Genomic DNA, 22,581 nt, shown 5'->3' on the forward strand with positions numbered 1-22,581 from the left:
CTTTATCCACTACAAGATTCAATTTGTTGTAGAAAATAAAGAAACGCTCTCTACTTGTAACTTCACTCAGCAATCGCCTTATTTCATTCTCCAGCTCTTCAAGAGTGTTTGGATTAGAGATGAACTGCGCTTCGAGTCTCGCTCGTCATTCTCGAAATAGCATTTGGTCGGCGTGGAAGGATTTCGTAACTTTGAATAACATATATAATTGAAATAAATAACATAAATGTTTAAATGAGGCAAAAAGACAAAACAGAACAGTATCTTAGTTATCAAAATGTTCTGGTTCTATTGTAATGATATGACCTATGGTTATATAAATAAAAAAAAAACAATTCTCAAATAAATTTGCATATCTAAGAAACATAAAACATGACATTAATATCTTTTTACTTGAGATTGCACACTTGATCTTAAACATAATGAAAAGAAAATTCCTAGCCTTTTAGTAAGAGCCTAGTAATTAAATAAAGATTGGGAACGAACTGTTATACACTGAAAGGTAGATTGTTTATACATATAGGTATAACAGTTTTATTTTATTTTAAATCCACCACCAACAGAAGCAGGCTTCCAATTACAGGTGGCTTACATATATATATAGTAGATAAAAGTTCAGTCAGGTATAAACAACTGCTGATTTCGGAACTTTGGGACTTGATCACAATATCGAGTCTCGCAAGACTTACAACCAGTCTTTACGTCAAAGACGCGACTTACTGCAACATTGTTGTGCGGAATTTCGGCTTTGCGGGCGCTGTTAGTCTCGTTTTCTCAATCGTTGATCATGTCTAGTGTGGATTGTTCATTTACACTTTGTGTTTTAAATTCCCCCGCAGAAAAAAATTACGAACACTTAAATCCGGGGAATGAACTGGCGAATTTCCGCTAATCATTATTATTCGATCATCAAATACTTCTCATAATGCTTCTAATGATATAACACCTGTATGTGCAGTGATTTTATCCTGCTGAAAGTAAGCATACTATTTTTAATCTTCAGTCAATATTGCAAGAGAGAGAGAGAGAGAGAGAGAGAAACAAAAACCCGCAATAGGCTATGTGTCGCAAATAACGTTATACCTTGACTGTATAGTAAAAGAAAATGGGGCCATTGAGCCTACTCTGCGTGTAATAATGCCACAACACACATCCTCTTTCGGAGGAATTTGTCTCCCAGTGTCTTGTATTCTGAGTGTGGACATAACAGCTTAAAAGGAGCTAAGCTTCGTCCGTAATTGATTGAGATGGATCAATACTATCGTCATGAACAGATTGCAACATCCATTCACAAAAAATTCATGTTAGTGACTGGAGCCCCTTTATGTAATTGACGAATCGCTGTCACTCTATAAGGATAAAAGTTCAGTATTTTCAGCACTCTTAATGACGATCTTTATTATATGTCGCATTGTTGTGATAATCGGCGTGAAGATTTCCTAGGACTTAGCTGTATTATTCCCTGGAAATCTACAAGTTTCTCTGGTGTAATTCTTTCATCCAGAAAGATGGACATCATTTCCAACATATGTTTTGATAGAAAGTAAGATCAAAAGATCTTATTACCTCTTAACAGATGATTATTTGTAAGAGAATTTAGGCCTAAATCAGCGCCATTCACCGCAAATTAGTTTTCCTCCCGTGCGAGAGAGCGGTCGGATGTCCCCACTAAACGTGAGCGCTACGACCGGTTATAATGCCGGTAAATTTATATGAAGCGCACTGTACAAACTTTTTTGGATTACCTCTTACGTAACAAATGAATAGGTCGTGAGGTTTCTTTGTTTGATCTGCTCGTTCCTAGTAATCTAATTCATTTGACGTCTGAAAGCCAATTGTAATATTTCCATCGATTCAAAATGGTATGTATGCTTCACCAGAGTTTTCAGCAAACACCGGGATATTTTAAAAACATAAAAATATCTATGACAATAGCTTCACATAAGGTAAAGGTTGGTAATATTGTGATACTAATAATATTATGATAGTTCCCTTTAAGAAATTTTTTACAACGTTACAGAGCGAGAGGAAGATCGTTTTTTTTTTTTGCGTCAACGTATTAAGAGAATATTCGTGGACAAGTTTCTGCACAAAACCGGTCCTTCTCTCGCTCAGTAAAATTGAAAAAATTCTGAAAAAGTACTATAATAATAATTTTTAGAATCACAATATTATCAACCTTTACCCTACTTTTCTGAATATGTATGGGTGTAATTTAATCACCTACTGCGAATATAAAATTAACTGTAATTGGAAAGTGAACGAAATGGGACGCATGTTCATGTAGGTATAGGTATGAAGAAGTTTAACACCAGCGCTGAGACCCATAATGTTAATTTAAACTCTGTGTAATTACGCCATTTAAATCGTACCATTTATGAAATGTGTAGTGATAATATTTAAATCAAAATTTAAAGTGTTCGTTGTGTTAATTTGTATCTTAAAATATCTTAAAATTATATCAGATTTTCCTTATTTCTATAAACAATGTTCAATATTTTGGCAACAAGTTGTAACTCTCCCTGACATATCCATGTAGGACTAACAATCCTGAAAACTGTACTTACAGAAAATAGTGTGTTTTGTTTGTTACAAATAATTTAATAATAGGATAAATACAGACAAAAATATAAATATGAATTCGAAAGAAATTAACCAATAGTTATTGCAAAAAAAAAGTCTGGAATTTATGAAAATCTCGTATAAATTTTTTCAAAGAATGTAATATCACTACAGATTCAATAATAAACAAATAAGACTATTCAGTACAGTGAAACACTGTTAAAAATAGTATACTCACTTGATATAAGATCTTGTCTTAAGAACTGAAGTCTTTTCGAATGACTGAATAATCTTAAGGGATGATGATGTGTTATATTGAAGTGAAATATACAATTTTTTGGTCCCCATGAAAAATATCGAACATTTAAGTTTGTATATATCTTCAGATATCGACCTTACATCGTTAATAAGAACCAAAAACCATTTTGATATCTTAATTTCGTGTTGTTCGATTTATAAAAAAAACGATTATTGTAGACATTAATATAATTTTCCTACATCGCTTTTACATCTTGTAATCTTGATCATTTATACCTTAAATAAGAGAGGCCAGAGCCAAATAATGAACAATAATTTTGTTTGATTTCGTGTGATTTATATCTTAGCTCAAACTTTAATATTTTAAAATTACTTTCTGTAGAACTTTATACTCTAGTTCTTAATATAATTTTCTAAATTATTTTTAACTAGTAGAAAATAATAACATTTTAACATAAAATTCTGTAAAAAATTATGAGATTGATGTTCTGTAACTTTAGGTATAAAATATTTGTCCGCTAAATTCACGCTGGTTATCACAATTCCAAAGCGATGAATTAACACGCTGTTTCACATTATGGACAAGTGTTACAGTCCTAATGTTTGTAAGATTACATTAAATTAAATTATTCTATTCGTCCATTCAAGTGTCATTAAGTACTGAATATTGTATTTTTCTTTGTGATGAATGTCCTTTCAGTATCATCTAATTTTGCTACTAAATTTTCCATAAATAATCAGGCGCATTTTTCTCAAACTGAACAGAGGAATGGTATAGCTTAGGTGGTAAGGTGTGCAAATTGGTGGTGAGGCGGAGGCCCAAACTGATGGACCGGGTGGCCGTACGGCGACATGTGTGACATGTGGTATGGAACGATATTCATACTGGCCATCTTGTGCTCTTTCTTCCACTTCATCCGTCTGTTCTGGAACCAGATCTTGATCTGTCTCTCTGTTAGACACAGAGCGTGGGCGATCTCGATCCTCCGCCTTCTGGTCAGGTAGCGGTTGAAGTGGAATTCCTTCTCCAACTCCAGTGTCTGGTACCTCGTGTATGATGTTCTCTGACGTTTGGTTTCTCCATTTGCGTTCACCGTACCTAAAATCATAAAATAATTATTTTTCCCTCAATTCTCGGCATTCGTACCACACAATGTGAAAATTTGCCTCACTTTGAAAATGACAGTTGAATACATCAAAACGTATTTGGATTGAAGTTTTTTTAATTGATGATTGGAAGAAATTAAACTTATAAGAAATGTAACAGCATTTCAAACGTTGGATCTGCATCTTCCTTTCTCTTCAGTTGCAAAAGCGCAGTGAGAAGAAAAAGGTGCCTTAGAATGATAAATTTCAATGTAGGTTTTTGTAGTTTCTTCTGTAGACGATTGTACTACATTAAACATTATTTTATTCTGTTTTATTTGATACAGTTTTTAATTTGTCAGAATTCTGCATTTGGTAGATTTTTTAGTTCATTCCATCATTATTAGTACGTTAAACCAATGATATAAAGTTGATATTTTTATATTGTTATTATTATTATTATTATTATTATTATTATTATTACCAAATGTTTAGGAATTGGAATACCTGTTCTAGATGGACAATTAAATACACTATCTAAAAAGTAATTGGGCACTGTTTTTGCCACTTTAGAACTTCGTGGTACCACCTCTTCTTACTATAACAGTAGCCACCCTGTCAGGCATTCTCTCCACTAGTTTGTATAGGATATCCACTGGAATGCGTCGCCATTCCTCTTGCAACATGGCACTCAGTTGGACAATGGAAGTTGGCCGCATCTCTCAAGACCTCAGTCGCCGGTCCAATTCTCACTAAATGTGCTCAATGCGATTGAGTCAGGACTTTGTGCAGGCCAGTCCAACCGGTGAACATTAGCCTGCATACCACTGCATAGTAGCCGCCGAAACATGGGGCCAACTTCCATTGTCCAACTGAGTGCCTTATTGCAAGAGGAATGGCGACACATTCCAGTGGATATCCTACACAAACTAGCGGAGAGCATGCCTGACAGGTTGCCTGCTGTTATAGCTACAGGAGATGGTACCACGAGGTTCTAAAGGGGCAAAAACAGTGCCCAATTACGTTTTGATACTCGTAGATAGTGTACATATAGTGCATACATTTTACCTTTCCACACTAGCAGATATAGAGCGGTCACGGCAGTGCACAGCGCAGCTGTATACATGCGAGCTTCGAAAGATCAAATGTATGCACTGTACATTGTTATTTGCAGACAATCAGTTGGTAATATTTAAGTACTTAACTTGTGAAGTACTTTCCAAACATGGACAATTGCAATTTGTAGAGCATGAAAAATAAGAGTGATGTATCTTGATTTTGAGATTGAAATTTGAATTTAGTTCCTGAATACCAACTGTGTTCAGTGAAAATTGAACTAGCTTCGATTTGGTAACATTTAAAGAGGTAAATTTGCATCAAGTCGGTTTTTGACAATACTCATGCTTTCATGTGTGTAACTATAAGTACAATACCAACTTATGCCATGGAAAATAATCGGGTATCATCTGCATTATTAATGTGCTGTTGTATCATTTTAGATTAATATTTAATCAGTCATTTAGGCTATATATAGTAAGGATAAGATTTGTCCTAATACAGTACCTTGCGGCACACCAATATTAACTTATGTCACTATATGTTTAATCAATTTTTATCATTTGGTAAGTCATTCAGATATGGCCGAAATAAATATTGGACTTTTTCTGCGTGTGTATATCTTAAAGTAATATTAAAACAGTGAATAATAATTAGGATATAGGTATTATGTCTAATATTAACAAACGAGTTAAAACATTAGCGATATATCTTTGAAATTTCGTAAGCATACTGTTTTCACCTCAGCGGATATACAACGCTTGTAACGTTCTCTGCAGTCCGCCCTTAATAAACTTATTTTTACGTCCCTCATCTAGGCTATTAATTAATTAACTAACAAACACTGGCACCGCGGTATATACACGGTTGTGATGAGTGATGATATGGGGACATCGATACTATGGTTCCCCCCCACCGCGGGGCGGGGAGGGTTGAGGGAATCCCCTCTGTCTGGCAGTTTCCTCCCCCTCCCTCGCGTTGTGGTGGGTTGAAATAGATGTCGCAGCAGGCGCGCACTGCCACATAAATTGTGCGAGAAATCCGGCCGCAACCATCAGCTTGGTTTAAAAGCCTATCATGACCTGGCCAACATGTACAACCTTCTAGATGTCCTTGGTACCAATAAATAGGCTTTCGCTTTAAGTTACTGAAGTGACGACGCTTCTAGCTGCAAGTCCGGATAACCTGGGTTTGTATCTCGACAGGAAGTTTTAAAGTCTTTCTTCTTTTCATTGGATTTGGGATTATGTTATTGAGTTCATTATTATACGAAAAGTAAAGAGAAGTTTTTGCAATGCTGTAAAAAAATTCGATACCAGAATTTTCGCGGAAATATATATGTATACTTATGACTTTTAAGGTTCATTGCCGTCTTCACATAAGCCCGCCATCGATCCCCCCCCCCCCCCGTGCAAGATTAATCCAGTCTCTATCATCATATCCCACTTCCTCAAATCCATGTTTATATTATCCTCCCATCTATGTCTCGGCCTCCCCAAAGGTATTTTTCCCTCCAGCCTCCCAAGTAACACTCTAATGCATCTCTGGATTCGCCCATACGTGCTACATGCCCTGCCCATCTCAAACGTCTGGATTTAATGTTCCTAATTATGTCAGGTGAAGAATAAAATGCGTGCAGTTCTGCGTTGTGTAACTTCCTCAATTCTCCTGTAACTTCATCCCTCTTAGCTCCAAATATTTTCCTAGGAACCTTATTCTCAAAAACCCTTAATCTCTGTTCATCTCTCAAAGTGAGAGTCCAAGTTTCACAACCATATATAACAACCGGTAATATAACTGTTTCATAAATTCTAACTTTCAGATTTTTTGACAGCAGACTAGACGACAAAAGTTTCTCAACCGAATACTGAAAGGCATTTCCCATATTTATTATGCGTTTAATTTATTTCCGAGTGGCATTTATATTTGTTACTGTTGCTCCAATATATTTGAATTTTTTCACCTCTTCGAAGGATAAATTTACAATTTTTATATTTCTATTTCGTACAATATTCTGGTCACGAGACTTAATCATATATTTTGTCTTTTCGGAATTTACTTCCAAACCTATCGCTTTACTTGCTTCAAGTAAAATTTCCGTGTTTTCCCTAATCGTTTGTAGATTTTCTCCTAACATATTCACGTCATCCGCATAAACAAGAAGCATAACTCGTTCAATTCCACACCTTCTCTGTTATCCTGGACTTTCTTAATGGCATTTTCTAGAGCAAAGTTAAGAAGTAAAGGTGATAGTGCATCTCCTTGCTTTAGCCCACAGTGAATTGGAAAAGCATCCTACAGAAACTGACCTGTACGGAATCTGCTGTACGGTTCACTGAGACACATTTTAATTAATCGAACTAATTTCTTGGGAATATCAAGTTCAATAAGAATGTCATATAAAACTTCTCTCTTAACCGAGTCGTATTTTTTTTTTTTTGAAATCCATGAATAACTGATGTACTGTACCATTATACTTTTATTTTTTAACGAATATCTGACGAATACAAAATATCTGATCAATAGTTCCTCTATTACGCCTAAAACCACACTAATGATCCCCAATAATTTCATCTACATATCTAGCGTCCTTTACGAGTATACAGAAAAACTTGTTTTTGGCGTTCTGTCTGCCTGTCTGTCTGTCTGTCTGTCTGTCTATAGCCATTTCTTCCAGAATATTGATAAAATTTGGTATTCATCGATATCCTTGAGTCAATGTAACCTGGAACAATGTGCATGAAATACACGTATTCATTAAAAAATACTGAATGTTCTTTATTTAGAAACGAAAAACACAATAATGACATATTCGTGAGTTCGTGAGTTGTACTGTATTATGTAGAAAAAAGTAATACCTAAGCTATACGATAATTGCATAGATAATTATTTTTCTAAGAGTAAATTTTTCTTTCATAGGGAATAGGTTGTCCTGTTTTGTCCTCCTGAACATGTTCTACTATTATGCTTTTGATTTGTCCACAGTTTTAATTTTGGTAGGCGATCTTTCATTCCTAGTACATACTGTATGTTCACACCAGTTTTTCGCCTGTTCGTGAATTTATATATTTAAACTGTATAAATATATATGCCTATTTAATTCTTATTTATTAGGATAAATTCAGCTTGTGATTTTATAAAAAATTGTACGGATTAGCTACCAGTTTCACAAAGTTTTGTTTAATGTCTAGCTTGTCAGGTATAAAGAGAATAAATTTCTAAATATTACGCCCGAAGAAACCCGTAATTTTAGCTGAAACCGTTCCCTCTGTACAATTACTGTAAAGACCCGGATTATAGCGCAGTGTTCGCGCGGAAACGCAACAGAGAACTGGTATTGTGCCTATTGAGGTGAGACAAATGAGCCATTAGCTTTGAGCTTACATAAATTAAATAACATCATCAAAAGTACTTGTCGAGTTTTGTCTTTTCTCTAAATGATGAATAGTTTTTTTTAATCATTGACTCGTTCACTGTTAATTTATTAATTCATTCACTTATTAAATGAACAATTCATTTCATTTTCAATTTATTCATTATTAATTCCTCCACTTACTTATTTATCCATTCAGACGAACATTATTTTATTCATTTCAATTTTTTATTTCTTACTTAATCCACTAATTTTTAAATTTATTATTAGCATTATTCAGTCCATTTTTATTAATGCAATAATTAATTCTTCCACTCATTAACCTCTTTAACCATTTGTTAATCCATTGATTCTATTATTTAAGTAATTAATTCATTAATTTACTAACGCGCTGATTAATTATTAATTAATTTATTCTCGAATAATTCACTCAATCAAATCAATCTATTATGCTACCGGTATCAATTTACTTCATAATTTTTCATTATTCCTTTTAGTCTTTCACTTACCGAACCATTTATCTACCCATCAATTCATTAACTGACTAATCAAAATTTAATTAATTCGTATAAGGAACCATCCATAAATCCATTCATCTATTGTACATAATTTATTATTCATTCATAATTAGTTTACAATTAATTAACCAATTAATTCACATGTATGTATATTAATTCATTAGCTCTAGTCTTTAGACTTTGTTGAGATTAATTTTCTGTAAGACTGAAGTGCTTGAAACAAGTTCAACGTTTTTATGTTTACCGTCTTCCCAGTGTTTGAGGAACACTTAATTAAAATGTGCCACATAAACGGCGGACATGACTAAATTAACTTAATATTAATAAAGGCATGCATATCTAGTGATACAATTACTTGGAAATGTACAAATTAATATTTATATCACTAAGAAACAAAACGCCGACTATGTACCGTATGTAATTATGTAATTTTTATATTTTAAAATACGAGCGGTGTTGAGTATGGCATTAGGAGTTTCCCATAAGTATAATTAATTATATACCCGTAGCATGTGCTTTACGAATGTAATAAAGTTGTAATGGTGTAATGACATGTTCTCAGTCATTAACGACTCTGGTATAATTATCACAAAAGGCTACTGTTCTCTCACATCTCCATTCAAAACTGCACGTAAACCAGATAGGCCTACGATAATTTAATAATGTTTCACTGCATTTTAATTTTGTTGTGATGTGGGATCGTGTGTCCGTAATATTTTCCAAGCCACTCTTCTAGGAGAACAATTTGCTGTTAATAACTGTGATAACTTGTTTACATATTCTTTTGCCAGATGAGAGCAAAACGTACTAGGATTTATTCTGTCGAATTTTATTTTCATCTCTGAACTACTATATCTACTTCTAAGTAATATGTTATATAGCCACCGGCGTAGCTCAGTCGGCTAAGACGCTTGCATGCCGATCCGGAGTTGCGTTAGGGCGCGGGTTCGATTCCACCTTGGACTGATTACCTGGTTTGGTTTTTTCCGAGGTTTCCCCAATCATAAGGCAAATGTCAGGTAATCTGTGGCGAATCCTCGGCCTCATCTCGCCAAATATTATCTCGCTATCACCAATTCCATCGATGCTAAATAACCTCGTAGTTGATACAGCGTCGTTAAATAACCAAGTAAAATAAAAAAAAAGTTATATTCTTCTTAAGTCAGTTATTTAACGACACTGTATCAACTACTAGATTATTTATCAACAATAGAATTGATGATGGCGAAATAATATTTGGCGAGATGAGTCCGAATATCGGCTATGAGATTACCTAACACTCGCCTTAGACAAATCTGGCTTTCAGGTAAAGCTCTCTGTGAAGCACACTTGATTAATTTCAAGGGAAAAATTGTTCCGGGGCCGAGTATCGATTCCGGGACCCTTCGCTTAGCGCCCGAATGCTCTACCGACTGCGCTACCCAGGAACTACATCTGACATCGTCTTAATTTTTCCCTTTATATCCACACAACTCAAGTGGGCTGACAAGGCGCGAGAAACACTACTTTGAGTGCACACAAATTCTGTGTGACTTGAATTGTGGTTTTGTGTTAACGTACCTACAGTGTCGTATATAGGCTACATATTATGTATATGTATAATTTTAAGGGATATATATATATATATATATATATATATATATATATCCCTTAAAATTATTCAAGTCTGCTTCACAGGGAGCTTTACCTGAAAGCCAGATTTGCAGGTTCACTCCTAGGAGCGACCTCAGAAATCTCATTTCTACTGTTTCTGCCATTTGCTCTTAAGATTCATGTCTCACTACCATAAAATAAAGTGGGTTTTGAGACAATATTGTGGAGCTTTTCTTCGACAAATTTTTCCCCTAAATATTTACTACGTTAAAAGTTAAACCTTACCACATATACGTAAGACTAAAACGTTGAACATTTCACAGTTTAAACATCCTAACCACACAGCCTGCGATAGGAATACCTGAGCTATATATTCAAGTAGGTTACACATTCCACGATGTTGACAATATCCAGAGAAGTGTATGGAATACTTTTGAAACTCCATTTTGAAAATAAAAGAAAGCTGGCATCCCGAGTACTTAAGACCCTGAGATCAGATGTAAAGTTCTCATAATTTATTGCGCTTCCTTAGAAACGTAGTTTGTTGTCTGGCAGTAAAGGGACATAAGTCATTATATCTGGAAGACTTAGTAGTGCTGCTTCAAAACGTGTAGGATCGCATGTTTGTCTAGGTCTCCCTGCACTGACGCGGTTTCGTTTTGTCACAATACTGGACCAGTTCTCACCGAGTAGATAATACAAACAGACTTAAAGAAAATAAAAGGAAGCTATAGTGAATCATTCAACTTCAACCACTAACACCCATGCTAATAAATATACACTCTTCTTCAGCTCTTGTTTTCCTTTCCCATTCTTTATTCCCTTCCTCTGCTAATCTTCTTCTTACATCGGCTTCAAGTGATGTTAAAGAGGTTTCTCCGCTGAATAATATATTTTCGTTTTCCTACAATTAGTACTTGTTTACTAGTTTTCTGGCTAAAAGAATTCTAAATCTGTTAATGGGAAATCCTGTGTTACACCTTGTTCACGTTATTTCCAACGTATTTGTTTTCTTTGTGTCTTTCTCGACTCCATGGTGGGCTTTGGGTTAAGTCCGTTTCTCGAATATTGACTTAATGCTAGACGAACACTCAAAGACTTGGATTCCTCATGACGCTGCATATTCACCTACGAAATATTGACAACAAGGATTCACTTTATACGAAATGAAATTCATTCCTTGACTGTGTCTTCCATAAAGCTTCTATATTGTGACTTTGTCCTTGCCTATTCCACAGTCGAAATTTATTTTCATTTCTCATCGGCCTTCTTTATTTTGGAGAGTTTGGTGTGTTACGGTCACAATCCATACTTTTATAGCCAATCTAAATTTCTTTTTCTCTTCAACATACATAACAAAAGTTATTTTGGAATTCTGTTGTTCTTCATCGCCTTTTTAATTCCAAAATTTGTTGAGTTTTTATACTTCTACGATATCAAAAAACATCTAATCGCTCATAGCTGTATAGACGATGATTTCTTCTCATATATCTTATTTCTAAGCTATCGTATTAGCTAATCATTAGGACTAACAATTAGAGTTTATTAATTTGTAAATTACCTAAAACTTCTTACAAAATTGCCTGAATGCAAAATCTATGACAGAGATCTTTGTTATAAACGTACATAAGTAAACCAAAATGTGCAAATTTTGGAACTATTTACTTTCAATTTTCGTGAATGACTGAAAAATTGTATACTTTTCTAGAACTGAACTACAACAGTACGGAGATATATTGCATTTCATGTGGCAGATAAATTATTTTCTCTTGTCAAATTTGTGTTACATTTCAACATGCAATTGCAATATACAAGAAATGCCTCCTAGACTTTTAAAAATAATATAGCGCCGAGTAACGTCCTTTTGTAGTCTCGAACTTTGGAACGTTCCAAACAACTTCAACTCATACTGTAAGTCCATAGCTAAAATAAAAATATAGCAAGTTTTTTAAATTGTATTCTGTTTTCCATTGTCAGAATCCAAAATAAAACATTAAGTATATCTATATCTAGGACTTACAAAATTACCTAAAATATTTTTGATGGAACCAAAATCAATCGAATGAACTAAATCAAAATAAAGGGTTCGGTAGTAAAACATGGTTAAATGACGTTTTAATGTTTTGAAGTTATTAGGTAGTAAACATTTATACGTGTTACAGTTTGTATGATTGCTAGGAAAGTGAAATCTGTATAGATCTGCCATCTGTTGAGATGTTGGAAAACTAACTACTGCATTTGACACAGAATGTAAGATACCATATTATACGCTACATATCCCATTTGCGACCAAAATCTCAGTTACCATGTTTTACGCCCGAGCCCCTCATATAATAGATAATTGACTTAAAGGTCCCTCATTTCCATTGTAATGTTGACTAGACTTTTAATTACTGAGAGAACGGCGTTCGCATAGCAGAAAAAAATATATATAATTGCAAAACCAAGTCTATTCCAATGAACCAAGCCTTGCTTACATAGTTACACAAAGAATACTTTACTAATGCTTTGTACGTATATCTTGAGTGGAGTTCTTTTGGTCTTGAAAAAAGAAACAGAAGCAGAGAATTTATGATGCCAACAATCTTATTTGCCTTTGATGTCTTATTTGACACATTTGTTTTTTTGCATATGACATTTAAAACACTAAATAATTAAAGAATGCACTTCATATTATTACAGGTCATGAATTTTACTTTTGATGTTGTTTTTTTCCAAGAAAATCAAAATCTTACGCTTAGTGATATTTGAAATAACTTTATAAGATTCCTAAATGAAATATAAAAATTATAAACACTGTAGCCTACATTTTTCTATGTTCTATAATAGCATGGAAAGGCAGACAGATGAAGTTCGTTGGCTTAATGAATAGTCTGTCTAGCTACACGAAGTGGTAAGTCCATGACATTAAGATCTACTTTTTTCAAACTCGAAAAAAATAAATACTATTTTGGAAGTTAAGAGCTCCATAGGTCTAATTGCAAATTTTAAGTTCCTTTTAAACACTATCACTATCTACCTCATTTTCATCCCATATTCTGTGTAGTTAACAGGTATGGGAAACATAGAATCTCAGGTTAATTTTCGTGACTTCACTCATTCTACCAAGTTCACGAAATTATAAGACCAATGTATACAATCTTTATCTTATATTACACTAGAGAACAAATTTTTTGTTGCGTTGATACCAGCACTTGTTCTAACCTACATAATTTGAATGTGCTGATTTCAAATCTGAAGTTAGTTTTCTCTGTAAGCTGTAGTTTTTTTTTTAATTCAACATTTTAATTTTTACCCTAATGTTAATTTTTCAAAATGCAATTCAATATTTAAAGTTGGATTCCAACTTGGTCACCATCTTGGCGAAGACATTCTTCATATCTCAGTAAAAACGTGTATATACATCACAATGTTTTTGTTTAGTCAACTGTCCGAACACATGTCTGAACCCCAAAGGCACCACTTATGAGGCAACTAGGCCAGTAGATTATGGGGTAGGGCGGCCAGATCCTTTCTCCCTCCATTGCATACATCGTCGATTAACTACATATTACACTAATCAAATTTCAGATGCATACAAATAATAACTGTTCTTGCTGTGACACACATTGTCAAGTGAGATGTACTGCCTGATAAAAATGTACAGTAGTGGCAAAAAAAACCGGACCGACCGAAGGAAATTTTTTTGTTCCTTATTCAAATTTATTTCCAATAGGCTACTTTTCGGTTGGAGCGATATTTTACTACTTAATTAACTTATTATTCCCAGAATATGAATTTTACCAGTAATCGAAAAGTATTGGGAATAAATTTGAATAAGAAACAAAAAGAAAAAAAGTTTCGTTCTTAGGCAGGATTCGAACAACGAAAGTCTTAGTTACCAGTCTATCGTGCTCTGGAGTGAACAAGGCTCTGAAATCAGCTGCAAGGGTCGGTCTGGGTTTTTTGCCACTACTGTACGTTTCAGCCAGAACCTCAATCAGAGGCAATACATCAGAACACAGTATGGATTGCGATTTGAAAATAGGACTATAAATTTCAAGCTTTTTTCTTAAAAGTAACATGTATGTCTACATATAGACGAAAGGTAATGCAAGGAAATTTATATGGCTGGCATGAGAAGATCAAATAAGATTTTATTGAGGCAAAAATTTGAGCTTGTAGGTCTTGCGTTTGGGGACTTTCTCAGAGCAATGTCTTTTGATGTTGCAGCAGTAGTCTGCCATCATTTTCTTGTTTTATCGCTCTTAAAACGCTCTTTTATCGTCTTCAGGTCTTGATGGAAGCACTGTCTCTGTTCCCATGGTTCTAGGGGAATTGATCAAGATTGTTCAGGAAATGAATCTTTACACTCGTGTTACACCCAAGATCGCGGAAAGCCAGCAATATTTTTTCAATCACATACTGTAATTGTTCGCCATAATGCTCGATACCAAGAATTTTTTTAATAACTGCCACGAACGATAACCATATTGTATGCGCCTTGTTATTCATCTTTCTGGCAAATTCTTCGTCACGTACAAAGATACGAATATGAATTCTATAGAACACACCGGCAGAGCCCATTTCTTGTCTTGGTCGACAAATGGAACTTCAAAATAAGTTTTATAGGCACGCCTCACAAGACTTGCTATATTACATCTTTGGCGAGGAAGTGTAAAGCAGCCATATATAGCCTATAACAGAAGGCATCATGCTTATTTTTCCAGGAATTTCTATTCTGTATGACCATCATCCAATCCTTGATTCTTTATTCATGTTCCGTTTAACTCGCCTTGGTCTATTTCCAGATATCTGTCCGACTATTTCTTGTTGAGACTTAAGAACAAGATTTTTTTTTCAGGGTTAGTTCGCCGGCCTAACGCCCAACCCCCAACCTGGAGGGCCACGTCTCCCTATTTATAACCCCAGGAGACAGCATGGCCCAGCTATACCTCCAGGCACTGGGTACCCATTTTAGTCGCCTTCTACGACATACATGAGCTTCATTGGGACTCTTCTAACCCGATTACCACATGGGGGATCATGCTTATTTACAAATTTATATTTCGTTAAAAAAAAAAAAGCCATCAACTCGTTTTAAAAACAGGAAAATACACATTTTGTTAATTATAACAATTTTCGTATCAAAAACTCTAAAGATAAAGAAAATTATGTTTCTAAAACATAATTAATTAGCGTTTGCTTATTTCAGATTTAAGCGTCATTGTCCACTCATCCCCAGTGTAAATGCCAATGGGTGTTCTTTTCTGAAAAATTTAGAAGTTTCGAGTTGCGTGATAACTCTAGGATAACCAAGAAAAGTAATTATTTCAGATTTGAAATCAACATGAAAAAATGCATAGAAACAGTTGGAAAATCTCGTGCAACAGAAAATAAGAAAACATTTATTGCCCAGTACTATACTCTTCATCATTGTGTTATGAAGAAGACAGACTAAAAAGAGGGCACTAATGAAACTTTTCTTCTTTACATTCTCCTTTGTGTAGTTCCTTTGAATCTAAGAACACTAATGCTATTTTAATACTAGTTAGTCTGTTGCATAAAACGGTTAAATATGCTTTTCATTTAAATTACAACACTTAAAAAACGATTTCACTTAGAATTTCGTTGTCACACTGACTTCCTCATCACATTCTTGACGACTGTCAGTGTTTTGAAATCACAGATATCGTATCCTCTATGTCTCATGGTAATGGATACATGGAGGAAATTTGTGTTGTAGAATTCGACTTTTATTCATAGCGACAGACAAAGCATCTGACAGCGATGTTAAAGATTGTAAGAAACAAGTTCCTTTCGAGAGAGAGTTGTATGCATTATTGGCGTCACGTATTTTGACAGTTTGTTTTTATTTCTCGTTTCGAAAAGCGCGTTACGGAAGTTTATTTTATTTTGTACAGAATTTAGAAGGTTATATCACTTGAAGACTTATACGACATTTATCTAACAGTAAGTAGTTTAATCACAGCTTAGAAAGCATGAAATAGACTAATAGACTACAGTTTCATCAGGAATATGATATTTTGTTCATAATATATCCTTCTTCATACGACATACTCGTAGTTAGAAAAAGGTTTAGATTCCAAAAACAAAATATAACCTTCACTATTGCAAAATATAATAAATAATTACACGCATTTGTCTTTATTTACCCAAACAAGACGTAAAATAAAATAGGGCTATAAACAAGCAGCAGAAATGATATTACGTTATTGTTAGTTATAGTGGGTTGTAGATTTAGGTACTAAAAAAATACAAAAGCATAGAATTAAAAATTTATATGCATAAACATAAGTACGTACGTATTGATAACAATAAATAGAGCCTGAATAAAAGGTGAACATCACACTCTTACTATTTCAGGGTCTACTATTTTAGAGCCCAGGAGAGCCTGAGCGCTTTACAGCGGAAAGGAAAGGACAGACGAAAGAGGTGGTATATGCCGCTTGGTCGAGCTATAGGCTATTCAGGGATGGCCAGCACTGATTCAATAGATAAAGGGAAGAGAACTTATTAAAACTGTATCCATGTTAATTTTTAGATTTGCCTGAGAAGTATAATTGCCTTATAAGAATGTAAGTTTTAATTGTAATGCTCATTTTTCACAAGTTTGATTTTTTTATTCAAAAGAAATATTTTCTCAACTTTTCGTATAGAAAAGTGAAATTTTCAGGTATAGGCCTATTTATTTAGTAGCCTTACAGAATGTTTTCGTAAATCTAATATACCGTATATACGTATTACTGAAGATAGTGTATTGAAAATTTTGAAAATATTCGCATGGAAATTGTTTGTAAGGAAATGAATTAACAAAGCAACTACTGTTACATCATAGGCAAAAGATACGTGCCCATGTGTTGTAAAAATGTCAGCTCTATAGCTTCAGCAGATTTCGAGAAAATAATTTAATATTCTGATGACAGGAAGTTGCTCACAAATATCACCTTAAAAGCATAATGCAATAAGAGTTTTGTTATGTAATATTAGTTACACTTAAAACAGATACAGTACCTAGGTAACTTCGCTTTGTACTGTAATATTGTTTTAATTAATTTATTGATTACTTTTGTAAGGCTAAAGATACCATTAATATCAATTCCAACTTATCATGTCATACTCAATCTCTTTCTTTGGAATATCACTTTCTATATGAATGATGTGTTTCATCCATTTAATACAGTATAATATTATACTACTATGGAATTTAAGTGAATATTCCTTCTTAACTCTCTATTATGTTATTAATATTTAAAACACAAGTGCAATATTAAGAAATCAGTGTTAGTACTTTTGTTTTACAGACAATATAGATAATATTAAACAGAAAGAAGCCATATAAAAATGACATAAAATTTCACGTTCCGTTTGAAGTTTGTGCACCACTGTTTTCTTAATCCAACAGGTTGCTTATTCATATACACAACCCTTCCTCTTTCAATACTTAGCGCTTGCTGCCCGCGCATGACGTCAAGGTCAGAAATATGCGCTTGCTTTGACATCACTGGCGTACGGAGATAAAGTAAGTTATTCATAGGCTATATTGGCGTGACGTCATGTTTCGCGCGCGACACAGGTAGGCCTATTACTAGGGAATATTTACATCTTGTTTATGATGTAGTTGACATTCTATTCATGATTCAAAACTAGACCCCACAGTGCATTCTAGTGATAAAAAATGATACGAAGATGATCTTTTCTACAATTTAAATTCTTTATTCATTTATTTGATAGATTTATTTTTACTGGCAGAGTTAAGGCCTTAGGCCTTTTCTTCCACACAACCAGTTTAAAAATTACATAGCAAGTATTATAAATAACAGCGATACAGAGAACAATGGAATAATAATAATAATAATAATAATAATAATAATAATAATAATATTAATAGTGGTAGTGGTAGTGGTGGTGGTGATGGCAGAGGTGTTGGTGGTGGTAATGGTACAAAATATTAATATTTGCGCAACTAACATTTAAAAGGTTTTATATTATCTAAAAATTAAATTAAAAGTATAGAATTACATTCCCATAGCCATCATATACATACAAATATGCGTATTGTTGATAAGATTATAAATGTATTGGTTTTTAATTGTCTTTTTTTTTCTTTTGTAACTTCCGCTATTCGAAATATTTGTATGTTACAATTTTTATGTAGACCTGTAAAAATGTTTTCGAGTAGTATTTTATATGAATTAATACAACCAAAATTTCACGGATAATAAAAGAATAAGAAATATGAACTTAAAAGTGAATTTTACCTTTACTCTCGTGCGTTTTTTTTTTATCAATAGTAGGTACCTGTATTTGTCAAATTTTCTGCCTCGTATCTTTCGCTCACATCGACTACTGAACTAGTGACCTTCGGAATTATAATGGAAGGCCTTCACCAATCTCGACGGATATAATTAGGATAATAGAACAACGAGTGTTGTCCTTAAAAAAAACTACATTTTTTCCGACACGGGATTTGGTTCATGAGCTGTTGGAAAAACCAGATATTAAAACATCAAATGGCGCTTTTTATCTGATAGGCCTACAGGCAATGAAACCTGCGGATTTTAATTAAATAACGCCGACTCGATCGAATTGTTGTTATATTCTGATTGCAGATAAAATTGATTTTTACTTAGAATCAAAGTCTAATGTAGTATTGCTTACCTAGGCCTATATAAATTCACTGTGTGAGGAAGATCTGTGCCTTTGAGAGAGGAAACATTTGTTGACTGTAACTTACTGATGTTGAACTCTGCAGCTGTTATTACCGTTAAAATATCACTACCGCTATTACTGCTGCTATTGCTACCACAACTATAACATTTAAATTTTGTTGCATATTTCCTCTTATTCCATAGTACTTTTTTTACGATAGAGAGACCCGAAGGCTTGCACAGAAGCCTAACGCTCTCATTGTACTTATCATTCCTGTTTTGTGAACGATATTTGTCGCCGAACGGTCGCGCTCTTGTACATATAGCCTATAGCACATTCCACCGTGGACGTAACTCGGGCTGTGATAATAATGTTGAATGTTGATATGCGAATAAATTACGGCGAAATGAGTCCCAGGTCCAACATCGAAAGTTACTCAAAAATAAAATTATGCTTCAAATAGTTGAGGAGAAACGTCGGAAAAGCCTCAACCACGATTGTTTTAATTAATTAATTTATTTATTTATTTACTTATTTATTTATTTATTTAAGGGCGCAAATAGCCATAGTTGCTAACGCGCCCTTCTTAAACCCCACTATCCTATCCTCTATTCATTCATTCATTCATTCATTCATTCATTCATTCATTCATTCGTTCGTTCGTTCGTTCGTTCGTTCATTCATTCATTCATTCACTTATTTATTTATTTATTTAATTGCCATCACTCTCTTTTCAACATACAGTTTATACACACACACACACACACACACACACATAGGTAGACTATCTTATATTATATGAACACATGCATTTTAAAATTTATTTTACATATATTTTAACTTATTTATTTCCCTCATTCGCTTTTCTCTTACTTTCAAAAAGTATGTTCCTAAGGATTTTATTATCTGTTCATTTGTAATTCTTGATATTTTGACTAATAAACTTTGTTACTAAAATGTAACCATTCCCTTATCATAAAATTACGTCGAATTCAATCTGTTTTGATACATGGTAACAATATATGCTTTATAGTTTCTATTTCGCCACTTAATTTTGAAGAGGTGTAAAAATTCAAATACCTGGGAGCAACAGTAACAAATATAAATGATACTCGGGAGGAAATTAAACATAGAATAATGGAAAATGCCTGTTATTATTCGGTTGATAAGCTTTTATCATCCAGTCTGCTGTAAAAAAATCTGAAAGATAGAATTTATAAAACAGTTATATTACCGGTTGTTCTTTATGGTTGTGAAACCTGGACTCTCACTTCGAGAGAGGAACAGAGGTTAAGGGTGTTTGAGAATAAAGTGCTTAGGAAAATATTTGGGGCTAAAAGGGATGAAGTTACAGGAGAATGGAGAAAGTTACACAACACAGAACTGCACGCATTGTATTCTTCACTTTACATAATTAGGAACATTAAATCCAGACGTTTGAGGTAAGCAGGGCATATAGCTCGTATGGGCGAATCCAGAAATGCATATAGAGTGTTAGTTGGGAGGCCGGAGGGTAAAATACCTTTGGGGAGGCCGAGACGTAGATGGGAATATAATATTATAATGGATCTGAGGGAGGTGAGATATGATGGTAGAGACTGGATTAATCTTGGTCAGGATAGGGACCGATGGCGGGCTCATGTGAGGGCGGCAGTGAACCTCCGGGTTTCTTAAAAGCCAGTAAGTAAGTATTTCGCCACTTAATATACATCTGTCGTTTTCAACAGTACCCCTAAAACCTCTCAGTTTTCATACTTCCAACCTAATCCATGCAAAACCAAATCTAGCATTTCTATCACATAGGCCTATTATTGTGTTTGGTTCTTGACTCCATACAATTTTGTAGTGAAGTGTTATCATTCATGTAACTAAACATTTGTTGGTTTTCTATATCGTTACGCCTTTGTTTTATAATATTCAAAACATTTATTTTCACTTTCATGATTTTCTCTCCACAGTTGTCCAAGTCCAATCTTGTCAAGTTCAATTTTTAAAGCGCTAGCCCAATTTATTTTAATGCCATTTGTTACCAAATATCTGTAACAAATTTTAACAATTTCAATTTCTTCCATTTTTGTTAATTCTAAACCAAAATTTTGCTATTTTTACCATAATTTCTCCTTTACCAAATTCTAACATTGCTGTTCTCCTAGGAGCCGATAACTACGTTTTAAACAGTTGTTCATTTAAAAATGTATTAATCTGGTTATTTGTAATTATATTATAAAAAATGTTTAAATTAAATTATGATTTCAACAGATAATGAAAATGTATTTATTTTATAATAACAAGAGAAAAGCGCAGCACATGTAGTTAAAATTGTTAAACCTGCATTTCGCTTTTCTCGATTGGCATTTCTGAATAACATCCAATTTCTTTATTGCAGTAATCGATATTTATATATTTCAACTTCACAATGTCTGAATAGGTTAAATATTCATAAATATAGTGGTGATATTCGGCCGGTTCGCACCGGTTCGGACGAACCGGTTGTTAAATTATTCTAGGTAATATTTGCAATTACCATAGACATATACCGTATACTTACTTACTTACTTACTTACTTACTTACAAATGGTTTTTAAGGAACCCGAAGGTTCATTGCCGCCCTCACATAAGCCCGCCATCGGTCCCTATCCTGTGCAAGATTAATCCAGTCCCTATCATCATATCCCACCTCCCTCAAATCCATTTTAATATTATCCTCCCATCTACGTCTCGGCCTCCCCAAAGGTCTTTTTCCCTTCGGTCTCTCAACTAACACTCTATATGTATTCCTGGATTCGCCCATACGTGCTACATGCCCTGCCCATCGCAAACGTCTGGATTTAATGTTCCTAATTATGTCAGGTGAAGAATACAATGCGTAGACATATACCGTATAAGTTTAACATATGTAAGTACACGAGAGAACTGATTGTTAAACTTTTTTTTTACATCACCATTGCATAAATATACGATTATTAACATTTTGTGAGCGAATTTTAGGTATATATTATTTACATTTTTGTTTTATTCACGAAATAGTCCTGATAAAAGTTACCGTCAAGTGGGCAAACTTGGAACATTATCATAGGGTATTTTCATTTTGTAACAGTGGCAACATAATCTTCACTTGTTACTTTGTTGTGCAGCACATTGGTTCTATTACAGTTTGGTGTTATTGTGACAAAATGAAAATACCCTTTGATAATGTTCCAAGTTAACAAAGTTTCCCCATTTGTCGGTACTCGAGATCTGAGATTTCCCACATAAATCCATTCATTTGTCTTCTGACATTACTATAGATAAATAATATCATTGATAACGTGATGAAAAATGAATTGTTGCGAAAAACTGAAATCGTAAAATGAGAAAATGTAACCTCCATGATTCCCATTCTTAATTAGCCATTATCATGGCTGATGTAATAAAGTATGACATTGGATTTTCTACATTAGTTTCGAACGTGTCTAGTAATTTATTAATTTCGACACGTCTCTT

At 34.0% G+C, this 22,581-nt stretch overlaps 1 protein-coding gene and 1 long non-coding RNA gene across 5 annotated transcripts in view; one reads left to right on the top strand and one right to left on the bottom strand.

Annotated features, from left to right (window-relative positions):
- LOC138694710 (uncharacterized) overlaps nucleotides 1-22,581 on the top strand; it is a 680,210-nt gene that overhangs the window by 529,309 nt on the left and 128,320 nt on the right. The window lies entirely within an intron of this gene.
- Nucleotides 1-22,581, bottom strand: part of Scr (Sex combs reduced) — a 242,275-nt gene that overhangs the window by 8,053 nt on the left and 211,641 nt on the right. For both annotated transcript variants that reach the window (XM_069818698.1, XM_069818699.1), the window contains exon 3: nucleotides 3,707-3,919. In XM_069818698.1, coding sequence (XP_069674799.1) covers nucleotides 3,707-3,919 — 213 coding nt within the window. The remainder of the gene's footprint in view (nucleotides 1-3,706; nucleotides 3,920-22,581) is intronic.

The sequence above is a fragment of the Periplaneta americana genome, chromosome 2 (genome assembly GCF_040183065.1).
Source record: "Periplaneta americana isolate PAMFEO1 chromosome 2, P.americana_PAMFEO1_priV1, whole genome shotgun sequence".
NCBI lineage: Eukaryota > Metazoa > Arthropoda > Insecta > Blattodea > Blattidae > Periplaneta > Periplaneta americana.